Source organism: Panthera leo, chromosome D3 (assembly GCF_018350215.1).
Source record: "Panthera leo isolate Ple1 chromosome D3, P.leo_Ple1_pat1.1, whole genome shotgun sequence".
In the NCBI taxonomy this organism is placed as follows: Eukaryota; Metazoa; Chordata; class Mammalia; order Carnivora; family Felidae; genus Panthera; species Panthera leo.
The window spans coordinates 56,811,610-56,826,505 of record NC_056690.1 but is presented as its reverse complement, the minus strand read 5'-3'; the positions used below and the strand labels follow the sequence as shown (position 1 = coordinate 56,826,505).

At 43.8% G+C, this 14,896-nt stretch overlaps 1 protein-coding gene and 1 long non-coding RNA gene across 2 annotated transcripts in view; one reads left to right on the top strand and one right to left on the bottom strand.

Annotated features, from left to right (window-relative positions):
- LOC122202990 overlaps positions 1 to 7,270 on the bottom strand; it is a 140,965-nt gene extending 133,695 nt beyond the window's left edge. Inside the window, exons 1-2 of the long non-coding RNA XR_006195007.1 lie at positions 7,166 to 7,270; positions 402 to 511 (exon numbers count right to left, since the gene is read on the bottom strand). This is a non-coding gene — a long non-coding RNA (uncharacterized LOC122202990). The remainder of the gene's footprint in view (positions 1 to 401; positions 512 to 7,165) is intronic.
- Positions 7,271 to 7,298: 28 nt separating this feature from the next.
- Positions 7,299 to 14,896, top strand: part of LOC122203126 — an 87,096-nt gene continuing 79,498 nt past the window's right edge. Inside the window, exons 1-3 of the mRNA XM_042909687.1 lie at positions 7,299 to 7,435; positions 9,831 to 10,252; positions 10,532 to 10,673. Coding sequence (XP_042765621.1) covers positions 7,312 to 7,435; positions 9,831 to 10,252; positions 10,532 to 10,673 — 688 coding nt within the window. The 5' untranslated portion in view covers positions 7,299 to 7,311. The remainder of the gene's footprint in view (positions 7,436 to 9,830; positions 10,253 to 10,531; positions 10,674 to 14,896) is intronic.

The window sequence follows — 14,896 nt, the reverse complement described above, 5'->3', positions numbered from 1 at the left end:
AGGGAGAGACAGACACAGTCCTAAAAGAGCTCAGGATCTAGAGGGCTGGAACTGGTGGAAAGGCAGTATAATACATCAAATAATTAGATGAAAATTACATTCAGAGTATAATTAGGTGCTAAATGTGTGATGTAGTCAAGTTCTTCAGGGACATGAGAGGGGAAAATCACTATAGGGTAAGGTATTTGGAAGAAACTTCATGGTGAAAATAAGGCATGTCTCAAATTTGAAAGAACAGCTCAAGCAAAAGCAGTGATACAAATGAGGCTAGCCCTCTCGCTATTCAGCTTCCATGTGCACCCTTCCATACATTTTTGAACTTTTGTACATCAATAACACAATTCCAATTTTTCTTGTGACAAAATACAACTATCTAGTAGTTGTAAAGGTAAAGTTCTTACCTTTTCCTCAAAATATGGAGAGCACAGTCCCAACAGTCAATGTATCCATCACTGATAATCTTAATTACTCCTCAAATTCTGGCAGCGTCCCACTCCTCAAATTCTGTTACCTAATGAATAAATTGTGAAGTTAGCTTTCCCCTATACATACATAAAATAGCAATGGGAAGGAAATAGAAGAAAATGGTTGGCACATAAAATAAACAACATATATAATAAACAAACAGGAAATATACAAAGCTATTACTGTCACGGTTTCCGTGATTTGCTGTGAGGCTGTCAATGATATCTCCATCTTCCTTCTTCCGCTACCCAGTCCACATTTCCCCCATCCTCAGCCAGAAATTCAGCTGGAGTGATCCAAACCTTCACTCGTAGGCACCTCCAGGCAACTCTTTTGGCTTCATAGTCCTTCTTATCTGCATTGTACAGCAACTCAAGTTTACGCACCTCACCTAGAGTGACTTTTTTTTTTTTTTCCAGTTGGTTCAATGGCCTAAGAAGTCTAAAATGTCCAGGAGGCATTCTCACTTTCCAATTCAATTGAACCATTGTGTCTGCTAGTGGAAGCATTCCTCCCTTGGAGACTGACTTCCATAACGGCATTGCTCAAGGTTTCTGGGGCAGGAAGAATAATTCTGCAAATGGATTATTGAGTTTAAGAGTGAGAGCAGCCACTCCCACTTCTACCCCTTGATGCCCAGATCCATGTGTTCTGGCTATGAGAGAGAAAACACTATATAACAGTTGCTGATTCAAAGCATCTACTGTATTCTGTGAGACAGAATCACATTGTTTTGGGGTATTGTCTCCCAATTGGCACCACCACTGAGGCTTCAATGAGCCATTCCAACTTTAAATTAGGCCATCTGCTCCTAGGTGATGGAATATGTGAGTAAAACCAAATGATTCCATAAGCATAAGCCCCATGCCGTATTTCCTTTGCTGAGGAATGAGCTCCTAGATAAGAGGCAATGCTGTGCAGAATACCAAGACGATGGATAAAGCATTCCATAAATACTTCCGCAAGTACACAGATGGTATGCCTGGCTGAAGGATTATGTTAAGGGAAGGCAAATCCATATTCAGAAAACATGTATATTCAGTGAGGATGTCTCTCTGCCTCCTCTATGAAAAAAGAGGCCCAGTGTAATCAGTCTGCCACCAGGTGGCTGGTTGGTCCCCACGGGAAGTGGTGCCATATGAGGGGCCTCCTGTTTGGTCTCTTCGGTTGACAGATTAAGTACTCAGCAGTAATGTTAGACAGGTCAGCACTGGGTAGGGGAAGTCCACATTTTTGAACCCCATGCATAGCTTCCATCCCTGCCATTGTGGCCCTGCCATTTACGGCTCACCGAGCAAGCACAGGATTACTAGGTTAAAAGACTGATTTATATCCATGGAGTATCAGCCTGATTATTAGAAGTCTCCTCTACACTGCATGGCCATGGCTCACCACATAGCAGATATGTCTCTATTGTTCCAGGGTAATGGAACTTGCTGGAAGTCTTTTCTCCAGAGTGCAAGCAAAAGTCATTTACTGGGAGGTTATCTCACTAGAGGTACTCTGCTATGAAACTGCCCATGAGGGTGCAGGAGAAAATTGCTGCCAGGGCAATCTCCTGCTGGATCCAGGAGAGCTACATGCTGAGTCTGTAGAGTCAGCACACCAGAACCAGGAAGGGAAGCCCCTTTCCCCTGCAAAGTCTCTCCAGAGCCTCCCACTGACAACTCATAACATTATGCTTGTTGGCAAAGGAAAAATATTTAAAAGGTCCATTTCATGTTTACAGACAGCAAAGGATGAATTTCAATAAACTGCTAGCTATCAAAGGCATGTAATGGGGTGAATAGTGTCCTCCCAGAATTCATGTCCACCTGGAAACTCAGAATGTGACCTTCTTTAGAAAAGTACATTTTGGGGGCAGATGCAATTAGTTAGGATGAGGTCAGACTGGATGAGGGTGGGCCCGAAATCCAATGATTGGTGGCTTTTTAAAAGGAGATGAGACATGGAGCCACACTTAGAGAAGTCCATGTGATGACAGAGGCAGAGATTGAAACGATGCAGTATTGCTGGCACCCATGAGAAGTTGGAAAGAAGTAAAGAAGAAATCTTCTGTAGAGCTTTCCGAGGGAGCATGGACCTGCCAACACCTTGATTTCAGACTTCTAATCTCCAGAACCATGAGATAATAATAAATTATTATTTGAAGCCACCAAGTTCATGGTAATTTGTTATGGCAGCCCTGGGAGACTAATGCAGCACCAAATCAGGTTATCACCAAATGTTTAGTTCCAGGCTGGGGAGAACCAACTCACAAATGAATATTTGAAGCTCTATGCCCTGGAAGAAAGGTGAGAATCAAGATTCTATATGGGCAGTGTGCTAAACACCCAAGGTTATATAGCAGACTCTGAAATTCTACCACAGATCTCTCTTCTTATTAGGCTTTGCTGTTGCACCAGATATGGATTTTCAGTACTGTATGAAATTTATTATCTCTATCTCTTCATATTAAAATGTCATGAGCCATTATGCTTTTATTGCAATGTATCTACCTGCAGCAGCTCTCTGATCCAATGGGCTCTCCTTCTTGCAGATTATCTGTCCTCCTGGTAACTACTAAGCCTTTAAATCTATCTGAATAGTCTTTGTTAATTTTCAGAAACTGCCCTTTTATCAGTTTGATCCTCTTTCTATCCACATATTTATGGAGCATACATTAACTAGAGATCAATGTCCTAATTATGTTAAAGGGAACAAATGACACAGAGAACACAAGGATGAATGGGACACAGATCCTGTCTGACATATACATGAGTGAAAGAGACACATCTTGGAAGATCCCAGATTTCTACTGGGGGGATCGTGGTACTAGTCCAGGAGAAAAGGAGGAAAAAGAGGCGAGTGTAGAGGAAGTGAAGAAGAACTCACATTTAGTTTAAGGTGCCTGTGAAACAAACAAGTAGTCATGTTTCATAAAGTCACCTCTATGGAGAAGAGGCTCAAGAAGAGGATCGGTCTCAAGATATAAATAGGTACTCGTTAGTTCAGGGTTGGTAATTAAAGGCTTATAGGTGGAAGTACATGAGCTGGCCCAAAGAGAGCCTATAACATGAAAAGTGCAGGAACCAAAGACAGAACAAGAACACTAATTGTATGTGGGATTGCAGAATGTGTTTAGAAGGACAGAGGAGTAATGAAGGACAAAATTCAAAGGGGAAGAAGTACTGTTGTAAATAATATGAAATGCTGAGAAGGATGAAAGTAAGTTAATCATATATGGCAGTAGGGAAGACAGTGAATGGATAAGGGTGGAAGCTTCTTTATACAAGGGTTGAAGGGAGGGTACCTGGGTGGTTCAGTCGGTTAAGTGTCTGACTTTGGCTCAGCTTATGATCTCATGGTTTGTGAGTTCGAGCCCCACATCAGGCTCTCCACTGTCAGCTCAGAGCCTGTTTGGATCCTCTGTCCCCCTCTCTCTCTGCCCCTCCCCTGCTCATTCTCTCTCCCAAAAATAAATAACCTTTTGGGGCACCTAGATGGCTGAATCGGTTAAGCATCTGGTTAAGTGTCTGACTCTTGGTTTTGGTTCAGGTCCTGATCTCACAGTTCATTTGTTAGAGACCTGCCATCAGGCTCTGTGATGACAGCGTGGAGCCTGCTTGGGATTCTCTCTGTCCCTTTCTCTCTGCCCCTCCCCTGCTCACTTGCTCTCTCGCTCTCAAAAATAAATAAATAAACTCAATAAAAAAGGCTTAAAGGGAAGAGGAGGTGCAATTATAGTTTATTCTCTATAATTGATGTTATAGTATATGTAATTAAAAATTCAAATTGGTCTAGAAGACCTAGAATGGACCAGAGCAGTCCCCTCCGCCCTCCACCACTAAGTCCTGCTTTGCAGGACTACATCCCCTTTCTACTCTTATAGCTGTTTCTATGGGGATTTACTTCCATGTTCTAAATAATTTAAGACAGCTATTTCTTTTCATATTTCACTTTTACATATTATTAAGTTCATATTATGAAATATAAGGATTTAGCTCTCTTATGCAGCCACACTTCCCTCATACACAGAATTATCATTCCTCCCTTTCCCCCAAACCTCCCAATATACCTGGTTAGATCAAATTTAAGTGTTCATATTATAATGAATATGTAAGCATTATCCATAGCTAAGCCTTCTAATGTACCCTAAATTTCTTGCACACCATTCTGTTTGCCTGAACTTAATGATAAATGGGTGCTGCTTCTGCCCTTTGCTTCGTCTTCTATCTATTAATCACTTATCCTGCCAGAATCACTAACTTTCAACTTGAAGTATCAATCTCTCAGCATTGGAATATAACAAACATACCCAGTACTCTATCTGCACTATTATTCCCCCATTGAGGCACGTGCCTTGAGCACTCCATCCCTCTACTTCTTAACTCCAAATCTGTCTCCTGGGATCTCCTTTATCACCCTCTCAAGAATTTCCCTCATTACCTACTATGTTGAATCCCCTATCCGTGTTGTCTTACTTGGATTACTCTCTCTTTAGGGCAGACTTCCAGTAGCCTCCTGAGAAGGGATGCATGGGAGGGAACTTTTTTTTTTTTTAACACTTCACATGTCTGAAAATGTCCTTATTCCTACTTTGAATATGATTCAGCTGTGTTTAATTTGGAAATTAATTTTCCTCAAGATTTTGATGGCATTGTTCATTATCTTCTAGACTGAGAAGTCTAATAATCATCTTGTTTTTCAAATTTTAGCTTGCAGCTCCTTAGATTCTGGAAGCTTTTAGGATCTCAAATTTGTCCTGTATTTTAAGAAATTCCAGAATGATACAGGTCTTCATCCCTTGTGTGGTGCATGCAAAGGGCTGGCCCTTTTAATCTGTGAATACTCGTCTTTCAGTTTGGGGACATTTTCTTGAAAAATCTTTACTTAAAGCTCAAACTTTATTCAGCAGCAGATCATTCACTGGGGAATGGGAGTTAGAACCCAGTCCTTATTGATCATCAAGGAATGCATACTGGGAAGGTGTATATTATCTTTGGGTTGTCTGAGCATCTTCAGAATGTTTGGTAAAATGGTTTATGCTAAGAATCTCAGGCAAACTTTACTTCAGAAACCTGAAGTTTCTTTACTACTCAGGCAGACTTTACTTCAGAAGACCCTGACTAAAATTTTAGTTCATAGCCTTTTACCTGGCCTGCCACATCTTTTGAAACTTCTTATTTCTTCATCCTCATCCTTAGCCACTCATGGCCTGCCATCCTTCAATCCCAGCAAATATAAAATTTCACTGGTCCCTCAGTTTCGACTACATGGCACTCAGCTTTCCCCAACAACTCCAATCCCACTCTCTCCACCCTCCCCCCAACACCTTCTTTGTGCTTTTATAGTATCCTGTAGTTAGCTCCATCAGAACAGCTACCATGTTGTTTAGAATAGTCAATCTATATACCATTCTTCTTTATTAGCCTATCAGTTCCTAAAGAGCAAAAATCTGTGTCTGACGTTTGAATTCTCAGTGAGTATCACGCATCTGGTGCTTAGCAGATGATCTTTCTACTAGGACCTGATTTCTGCTAACTTTGCACTCTATCCGAAGCAGGCTCTGCACTGACAGCAGAAAGCCTGAGTTCAGAGAGCCAGATGCGGGGCTCTCACCAACCCCGCAACTCACCAACCATGACACCATGACCTGAGCTGAAGTATAAGGCTTAACCAACTGAGCCACCCAGGCTCCCCTTACACTATGAAACTTTTCATAAACACTCTTTTACTTTTTTCTTAGCTTCATATTCTGGGATGATCTGGATATTTGGTAGAATTCAAACCCAAGAATAGTTCCTTGTTCTCTTTGCAGCCTTCAACTCCTGTCCATTTTCTCCTTAAACTACCTTCTATGACTTCACACCACTGTCCGAAATTGACTGCTCCTGTTTCAGATGCCTCATTGCCTTGACTAACTTAACCTACCCACCATCAGAGTGAACACATTCCCTTCTGCACTTTTGGACTGTCTTGCTATTTGTATTAGTAGCTGCCTCAACAAATAATCTTATCCGGTGAAAGTCCCCTATTGGTGCAAGAATTTCTTCAAATTTAATGTCATTGTAGATTAACTAAGCGACAAGTTTCTCCCCTACCCCTTAGGTCTGGTACAGTTGGAATAAAGCAGCCTTTTCTCTCATCATTTCGGACTCTGGTAAGGGCATACTTGGCGCGGGGGGGTGGGGAGGGGAGAGGTCATCCCAAAAGGTGTGGGTTTTTTTTCCTTATTGCTGTTTATTACCAAGTGGTTTTCAAGCGTCTCTGTTCTCTCCCTAATTCCCTACTTCCCTCTACAACTACATTTTCCAAGAGTCCCTATGGAAAGTAGGTGGAAGAGGAAGCCAATATGTGGGGTTGTGGCCTCACATTTTTAAATTTACTTAAAAGGTTATCCGAGGAAATATATACGTATATATTGGTGCCAAAATATGTGTGTAGGTGGGTTGTCCCCTTTTTAAGGGCCATTCGGTTCTCCCGTGAAAGAGCGGGGTGGGGGCGGGGGTGGCGTCAAATCTTTTCCTTAAAACAGTACTACTTGGAGTACAACCAACCCCAGTAGCGCGGATGGTATCAGAGGCAGGTTGAACTGAAAGGCAGAAAGCTAAGGAGTCTTTCCTCTCTGTGATCTTGGGCAAGTCACGAAACCTTTGGACTTATTTCTTGTTAAGTGGGAATAACTTTACCGGGTTAATGAAAAAGTAAATGGAATAACCTAAGTAGAAGCACTCTGAAAAACAACCACCCGGGTTTTGTGAACCGGGAGGCGGAGCAGTCGCATTCCCAACCGTCGGGGTTATCCCCTTCCGCTAACTCGGAAGTCGCCTCACCAAAAGCCTCCTGCGGCGGCGACCCGTCTCCATGGCAACCGCTCCCTCAACCCGGGCCGGCTCCCAACCCAGCCGCGAGGACCGGAAGCAGCTTCCGACCGGGCGCTTTCCCGGCATCTTCCGGAAAACGCGGGGTCGCTCTTCCCCGTCGGGAGGTGAGAGCCGAGGCCCCCTCTGAACCCCTAGGCTGCATGGAGAGGCGTCCTCACCCGGGGTTTGGGAGGAGGTGGCGCGGACCTCGACGACACCCTGAGGCCGCGCTCCCAGCCCGTCCCGCCGCCCAACCCCTCTTCACGCCCGCTCCTGTCACCCCCCGGCGTTTCCCTCGGCCCTTAGCCTGTCCTGCACCTCCAGGCCCCCTAGCCGCGCGCCGGGACCCCCCCTCCCCTCGTCCTCCCGGTGCAGCCCCGCGGCGCCTGCCGCCACAGCCGAACCCTCTCGGCTCCCCGCCGGCGCGCGCTCACCTGGCCTCCGCGCAGCGTCCTCAACGCCCGCGCGCGGCCCGCGGTCTCGCGGGGCCGGGGCCCCGCGCGGGAGAGGCGTGGGCGGGGTGGGGCAGGTGGGCTACGCGTCCGGAGACCCTCCGGCGCCAACCTGCGGCGACTCGGCCCCGCTGGAGGAGGGGTGCTGGGGTGAGCGTCGGTCCTTCGCCGTAGCACCCCGCTTTCCGGGCTCTCGGCGAAGCCTCCCCTCCAGGGAGGGAGCCCGTTGGTCACAGGCCCGCGCGTGTGTTGGCGGTTCGGTCTCCCAGTCTCCTGTGTAGCGCCGAGAGCAGCTGTGGAGGTGGCCCGCGGCTGCAGGTGCTGAAGAGGCAGAATGCGTGCCGGCCGCCACTCTCTCCGTGACTTCCAGAGGCTTTTAGTTTAGAGTCCCTCAATGTAACGCTCCCAGACGGCGTCCGAACTCATGGCCTCAACCTTTCCCGCCGCCCAGGTCTCGACCTTAGATTCTCCCCCCGGCGCAGGAGCATCTGGGTCTGCTGCTCCTTCTCGGCACCCGGACCCCTGCCCCCTGCCTCTTGACCACGCAGCACTGTGGGTAAGTGGATGGCCCGGAATCAGGCCCATCCCTGCCCCCTTGCCCGTGGTCACTCTACCTGAGCTTGGCAGGTTCCTCATCTACAAGGCAGGCATGGAAGTAAGCGTACAGGACTTTTGAGAAGGTTTAAAGGAGTTTCTCTTTAAGGTGCTGAGAACAGTGCTCAGCACATGGTTAATACTGTGTCAGCTGTTATCATTTGCTGCATAGCAGTCAGTGTATATTACGTTCTTCTATTTACTTCGTAACCTTGTCTCTCACCTGCTAGAGTTTTAAGAAGCCACGGGTCTTGTTCAGGTCAACTGCATAAAAAAGAAAAATCGGGTCACCTATAAGATTTTGTAATCAGCCATCAGTGATCAGTGATGCATATAGTGCTAGAACTGTCTTTCCACCCCCTTCCTGCTGACAAGCTCATGATACCTGGAGAAATTACATCACTGAGTTGCTGTTGACATTGTGAATTGGTGAACAATCGTTTCAGTAATTCATTTGATAGCACCGAGCAAGACATTTGCCGCTCTCCTTTGACCCCAGCAAGCCAAGTCCTTGGGATATCCTTGAATAATTTGAAAGGAGAAAAATATATTCCTGAAAATGTGCCTCCCATCATTATTTATGGTAGTCAAACTTAGACACAACCTAAATATTCTACACTAAAGAGATAGGTAAATAATGCAGATGTTATGGATGGGAAGTAGAAGTGAATATGAAAAAATAGAAGCACATTAAGATTAGGGAATGTACAATTACTTTTTCTTTTAAATAGTTCCTTTAATGTCAAAATAGTATTGTTTTAATGCTGTTCAATAGTATTAAACTTAATGTTTTATTTAATACTGTTTAATAGTAAGTGTTGAAAAGAAATCCACATGAATACTTCTCTCATGAGACTATTTCTTAATGCTCTTTGCAACAGGCTAGAAAAAATCAATTGGCTGTTTGAGCCTGCCCCAGAGTCATAATTTTTCTCAAGCTTCCCTTATTTCTGTTCTCCAGGAGTTCCTGCACAATCCTGGCTGATCTCTTATTGTGATATTTAGTCAGCCTTATGTGCAAGATTTTCAGAATAAATTGGGAATTACTCATGCATATGAATTCCATCTTAGCTCTTCAATTCTCTTAAGGAAGTATTCTTTGAAAGCATGGTTTATGTTAAGATTAAGGGCAGTACTTTCTGTAACAGTGTTGTTTCTTTGTTTTTAAATTTAAAAAAAAAAGTTTGTTTATTTTGAGCACGCATGGGGGAGGGGCAGAGAGAGAGGGAGGGAGAGAGGGAATCCCAAGCCAACTCTGCAGGCCTTGATCTCACAAACCGAACCTGAAATCATGACCTAAGCTGAAATCAAGAATCAGAGGCTTAACCTACTGAGCCACCAGGCGCCCCCAGTGTTGTATTTCTAAGAAACGTGTCTGTGTCTTGTTTCCACCTGTTTGTTTAATCGTATTTAAGGAGTGTCCTTAAGGAAAGCTCACCTCCCTGAAGATTAAAGCCTACTTATTTATTTCCAGTCCAAATGTCTGCAAAATTGAGAAAGTCCTCACTCCATCCACAACCTTCAGAGGAGTCTGACAGCATTGTGATAGTGAAGATGGAAGAGGAAGAGCAGATCTGTGATCTGGACCCCAGCCTCCCCTGGAGCACCTCCTGCAGCCCAGAGACCTTCCACCAGCGGTTCAGGCACTTTGGCTACCAGGAGTCGCCTGGGCCCCGGGAGGCTCTGAACCGGCTCCGGGAGCTTTGCCATCAGTGGCTGAGGCCCGAGGTGAACTCCAAGGAGCAGATCCTGGAGCTGCTGGTGCTGGAGCAGTTCCTGGCCATCCTGCCTGAGGAGCTGCAGGCCTGGCTGCGAGAGCACCGGCCCGAGAACGGAGAGCAAGCCGTGACTATGCTGGAGGAGCTGGAGAAAGAGCTTGACGGGCCAACTGAGCAGGTAAAAAGGCATCAGGCGTGGATGGGCAACCAGGCTGGGTTAGAAGCTCTGGGCCATTATTGGGGTAGAGCTCTCAAATTGTACTCCCACTGAACACGCTAAACATGTTGGGTGGTGAATGTACTCCCAGCTGTGCCAGAAAACTGAACACGGCTGTGCTTTCTTCCTCCCTTTTCCTGCATCCCAGGATATTTCTACATAGTTTTTTCTCTGCTATTTTATTTCAAAGTCCCAACGTGGGTCTCTTCTTCAGCCTCAGGTATGCCTAACTGCTTTCAGGTGTTTTTTGGACAAAATGAGGACATGCTTGCAGAGAAGTTGACACCTTGGGAAATTCATCGGGAATCACCAAATAGCCAGATCAAGCCCATTAAGAAGCAGCTGCCATTAACATCACGGGAGTTTCACTCAAGACAAAAAGGTGAGGGGCAGGATTCAGTTCATGGTGGGAGGAAAAGGTGGCCTCTCACCTGCCCACACACATCTCAGCTGCTCTCTGTAAGAGGTCTCAGATCTCCCCTCCTGCCTCTTCTTCACGTGGGAACTTCCATTATATGTTGTGCTAATGATCACTCTCAGTATTTTGTTCTTGTTTCTTACTCATAGAGTCTTGTAATATCTTTCAGATTTTTAAATCCTTGACATCATCTCCATGGGATTTTCAAACCTTTCTTTAAGAATCATGACCCTTTTTGGGGCTCCTGGGTGGCTCAGTTGGTTGAGCATCTGACTTTGGCTCAGGTCATAATCTCACAATTGTGAGTTCGAGCTCCCCATCAGGCTTGTTGCTGTCAGCACAGAGCCCGCTTTGGATCCTCTGTCCCTCTCTCTCTCTGCTCCTCCCCCACGTGCTCTCTGTCTCTCTCTCCATCCCTCTCTTTCCCACCTCATAAACATTAAAAAGAAAAAGAAGCATGACCCTTTTCTCAAATGAAATTTTACATGGAGTTCCAGCGTGTAAAACAGATGAAAACACAGCTACTCTAACTGAAGCAGGAGCAAACACTGTTGGTCCACAGGGCACCAACCTGGCCTTGTTCTCAGATGTTTTACCTTCAGGCAGCTCCTAAGGGCCCTTCTGAGGGACCATAAAGTCACAGTCTACCTCATCATATTCTGTTTCTTCTTGTTTGGTTACTGGTGACGTCTAGTACTATAATTGCCATATTGCTGCTAAGATGACTTTGCCCTCCTGTGGTGACTCGAATTTGAATATTTTTCTCTCCCTCACATGCTAAACTGGCCTCTGTTGCTCCTTGCATCACTTTTTTTTTTTTTTTGGTATTTGTTAACAGAAGTAATTTTCTATTTATTTTATTATTTTTTTTAATATAATTTGTTTTCAAGTTAGCTAACGTACAGTGTATACAGTGTGCTCTTGGTTTTGGAGGTTGATTCCTGCGATTCATCACTTACATACAACACCCAGTGCTCATCCCAACAAGTGCCTTCCTTAAAGCCCATCACCCATTTCCCCTTTCCCCCTGCCCCCCCCCCCCATCAATCCTCCGTTTGTTCTTTGTATTTAAGAGTCTCTTAATGGGTTTGCCTCCCTCTCTGTTTGAAACTGTTTTTCCCCTTCCCTTCTCCCATGGTCTTCTGTTAAGTTTCTCAAGTTCCACATGAGTGAAAATATAAGATATCGTCTTTCTGACTGACTTATTTCATTTAGCGTAATACCCTCCAGTTCCATCCCCGTTGCTGCAAATGGCAGGGTTTCATTCTTTCTCATTGCCAAGTAGTATTCCACTGTATATATAAGCCACATCTTCTTCATCCATTCATCAGTTGATGGACATTTGGGTTATTTCCATAATTTGGCTATTGTTGAAAGTGCTGCTGTAAACATTGGGGTACATGTGCCCCTATGAATCAGCACTGCTGTATCCTTTGGATAATTGTTTATTTTTATTTTTATTTTTATTTTTTTTTTCCTTCGGATAATTCTTAGTCTTGCTATTGCTGGGTCATAGGGTAGTTCTATTTTTAATTTTTTGAGGAACCTCCACACTGTTTTCCAGAGTGGCTGCACCAGTTTACATTTCCACCAACAGTGCAAGAGGGTTCCCATTTCTCCACATCCTCACCAACATCTTTTGTTTCTTGAGTTGTTAATTTTAGTCACTCTCACCAGTGTGAGGTAATATCTCAATGTGGTTTTGATTTGTTTTCCTCTGACGAGTGATGTTGAGCATCTTTTCATGTGTCTGTTAGCCATCTGGATGTCTTCTTTGGAAAAGTGTCTGTTCATGTCTTCTTCCCATTTCTTCACTGGGTTATTTGTTTTTCATGTGTTGGTTTCGGTAAGTTCTTTCTAGATTTTGGATACTAACCCTTTATTCGATATGTCATTTGCAAATATCTTCTTCCATTCTGTTGGTTGCCTTTTAGTTTTGTTGATTGTTTCCTTTGCAGTGCAGAAGCATTTTATCTTGTTGAGGTCCCAGTAGTTCATTTTTGCTTTTATTTCCCTTGCCTTCAGAAACGTGTCAAGTAAGAAGTTGCTGTGGCTGAGGTCAAAGAGGTTGTTGCCTGTTTTCTCCTCTAGGGTCTTGATGGTTTCCTGACTCACATTTAGGTCTTTAATCCATTTTGAGTTTATTTTTGTGTGTGGTGTAAGAAGGTGGTCCAGTTTCATTCTTCTTTATGTTGCTGTCCAGTTCTCCCAGCACCATTTGTTAAACAGACTGTCTTTTTTTCCATTGGATACTCTTTCCTGCTTTGTCAAAGATTAGTTGGCCATACATTTGTGGGTCCATCTCTGAGTTCTCTATTCTATTCCAGTAGTCTATGTGTTCGTTTTTGTGCCAATACCACACTGTCTTGATGATTATAGCTTTGTAGTAGAGGCTAACGTCCGGGATCGTGATGCCTCCCGCTTTGGTTTTCTTTTTCAACACTACTTTGGCTATTGGGGTCTTTTGTGGTTCCATATAAATTTTAGGATTGTTTGCTCTAGCTTTGAGAGGAATTCTTTGCATCACCTTTTACAAAAGTGCTTCAAAATGGCTAGCATAGCTTTTCCATTGCAGATACTAAAAATATAAGTGCTATGGAAAGAAAAACCAAAGCAAAATGAGGGGGATAAGTATTATCAAATAAAGTGGGGACAGAGTCTTATTAAATAAAGTGGTGGAGAAGCCCTCTTTGATGAGTGACATCTAAGCAGAGACCTTCCTTCTAGATGATCATGCTGGATAAAATGGGAGTCAGAAATGAAAAGGGAAACCCCAACTGGGAGTATCTCCCCTTCTCCCCCCAGCACGGCTTCCTTATTCTATGGGGTTTGATCAGCTAAGTAAGGTTAGAGTTTTTCCAAGAGAATTTTAATAAGAAAATATAGGAAAAATAAAATACAGAAATATAGAGATTTAGAAAATATTTCTCTTACTGGATAAGTACCCGCTCCCAAGAGGCTTGTGCCGGGGACTTAACACCTCCAGTCTAGCAGTTGTGTTGGCTTAACTAAGAGAAAAATGAAAGTCTGTTCACACTCCATCAGGATCAAGAGGGAACCATCCCTGCTTCAGCAGCTTTTTGTGGCAGTGACTACAAAATTAATTAGCCTTAAAGCCAGGTTTTAGGATCTCAGAGTTGGCAAGGACTATGTTCTACCTCCGAATGTCCTCACAGAGGCCTTTTCTACATTTTTTGTTTTGTTTTTTATTTATCTTTCATCATGATAAGTGTACTCCTTAATCCCCATCCCCTTTTTCTCCCATTCCCCCACCCTCCTCCCCTCTGGTAAGTTCTCTATAGTTCTCTATAGTTAAGAGTTTGTTTCTTGGTTTGCCTCTCTCTCTCTCTCTCTCTCTCTCTCTCTCTCTCTCTCTCTCTCCCCCCCCCCCCACCCTGCTAATTTGTTTTGTTTTTAATTCCACATGTGAGTGAAATCATGTCTTTCTCTGACTGACTTATTTCGCTTTATATTATACTGTCTAGCTCCATCCATGTTGTTGCAAATGGGAAAATTTCATTCTTTTTTGGCTGAATAATTTTATTGTGTGTGTGTGTGTGTGTGTGTGTGTGTGTGTGTATACATCTTCTTTATCCACTCATCTATTGATGGATACTTGGGCTATTGTAAATAATGCTACTTTAAACATAGGGGTGCATGTATCCTTTGAATTAGTGTTTTTGTATTCTCTGAGTACATACTCACTAGTACATTTGCTGGATAATAGGCTAGTTCTACTTTTAACTTTTTAAGGAACCTCCATACTATTTTCTACAGTGGCTGAACCAATTTGCATTCCCACCAACAGTGCAAGAGGGTTTCTTTGTCTCTACATCTTCACCAACACTTGTTTCTTGTGTTTTTGATTTTAGCCATTCTGGCAGGTGTGAGGTGAGATACCTCATTGTAGTTTTGATTTGCATCTCCCTGATGATGAGTGATGTTAAGCATCTTTTCACATGTGTGTTGGCCATCTGTATATCTTCTTTGGAGAAATGTCTGTTTATGTCTTCTGGGCAAAACACAATTTTTCAATTGGATTATTTGTTTTTTGGGTATTGAGTTGAATCAGTTTGTTATATATTTTGGATACTAACCCTTTATTGGGTATGTCATTTGCAAGTATTGTCCCCCATTCAGTAGGTTGTCTTTTAGTTTTGTTGATTGTTTCCTTTGCTGTGCAGAAA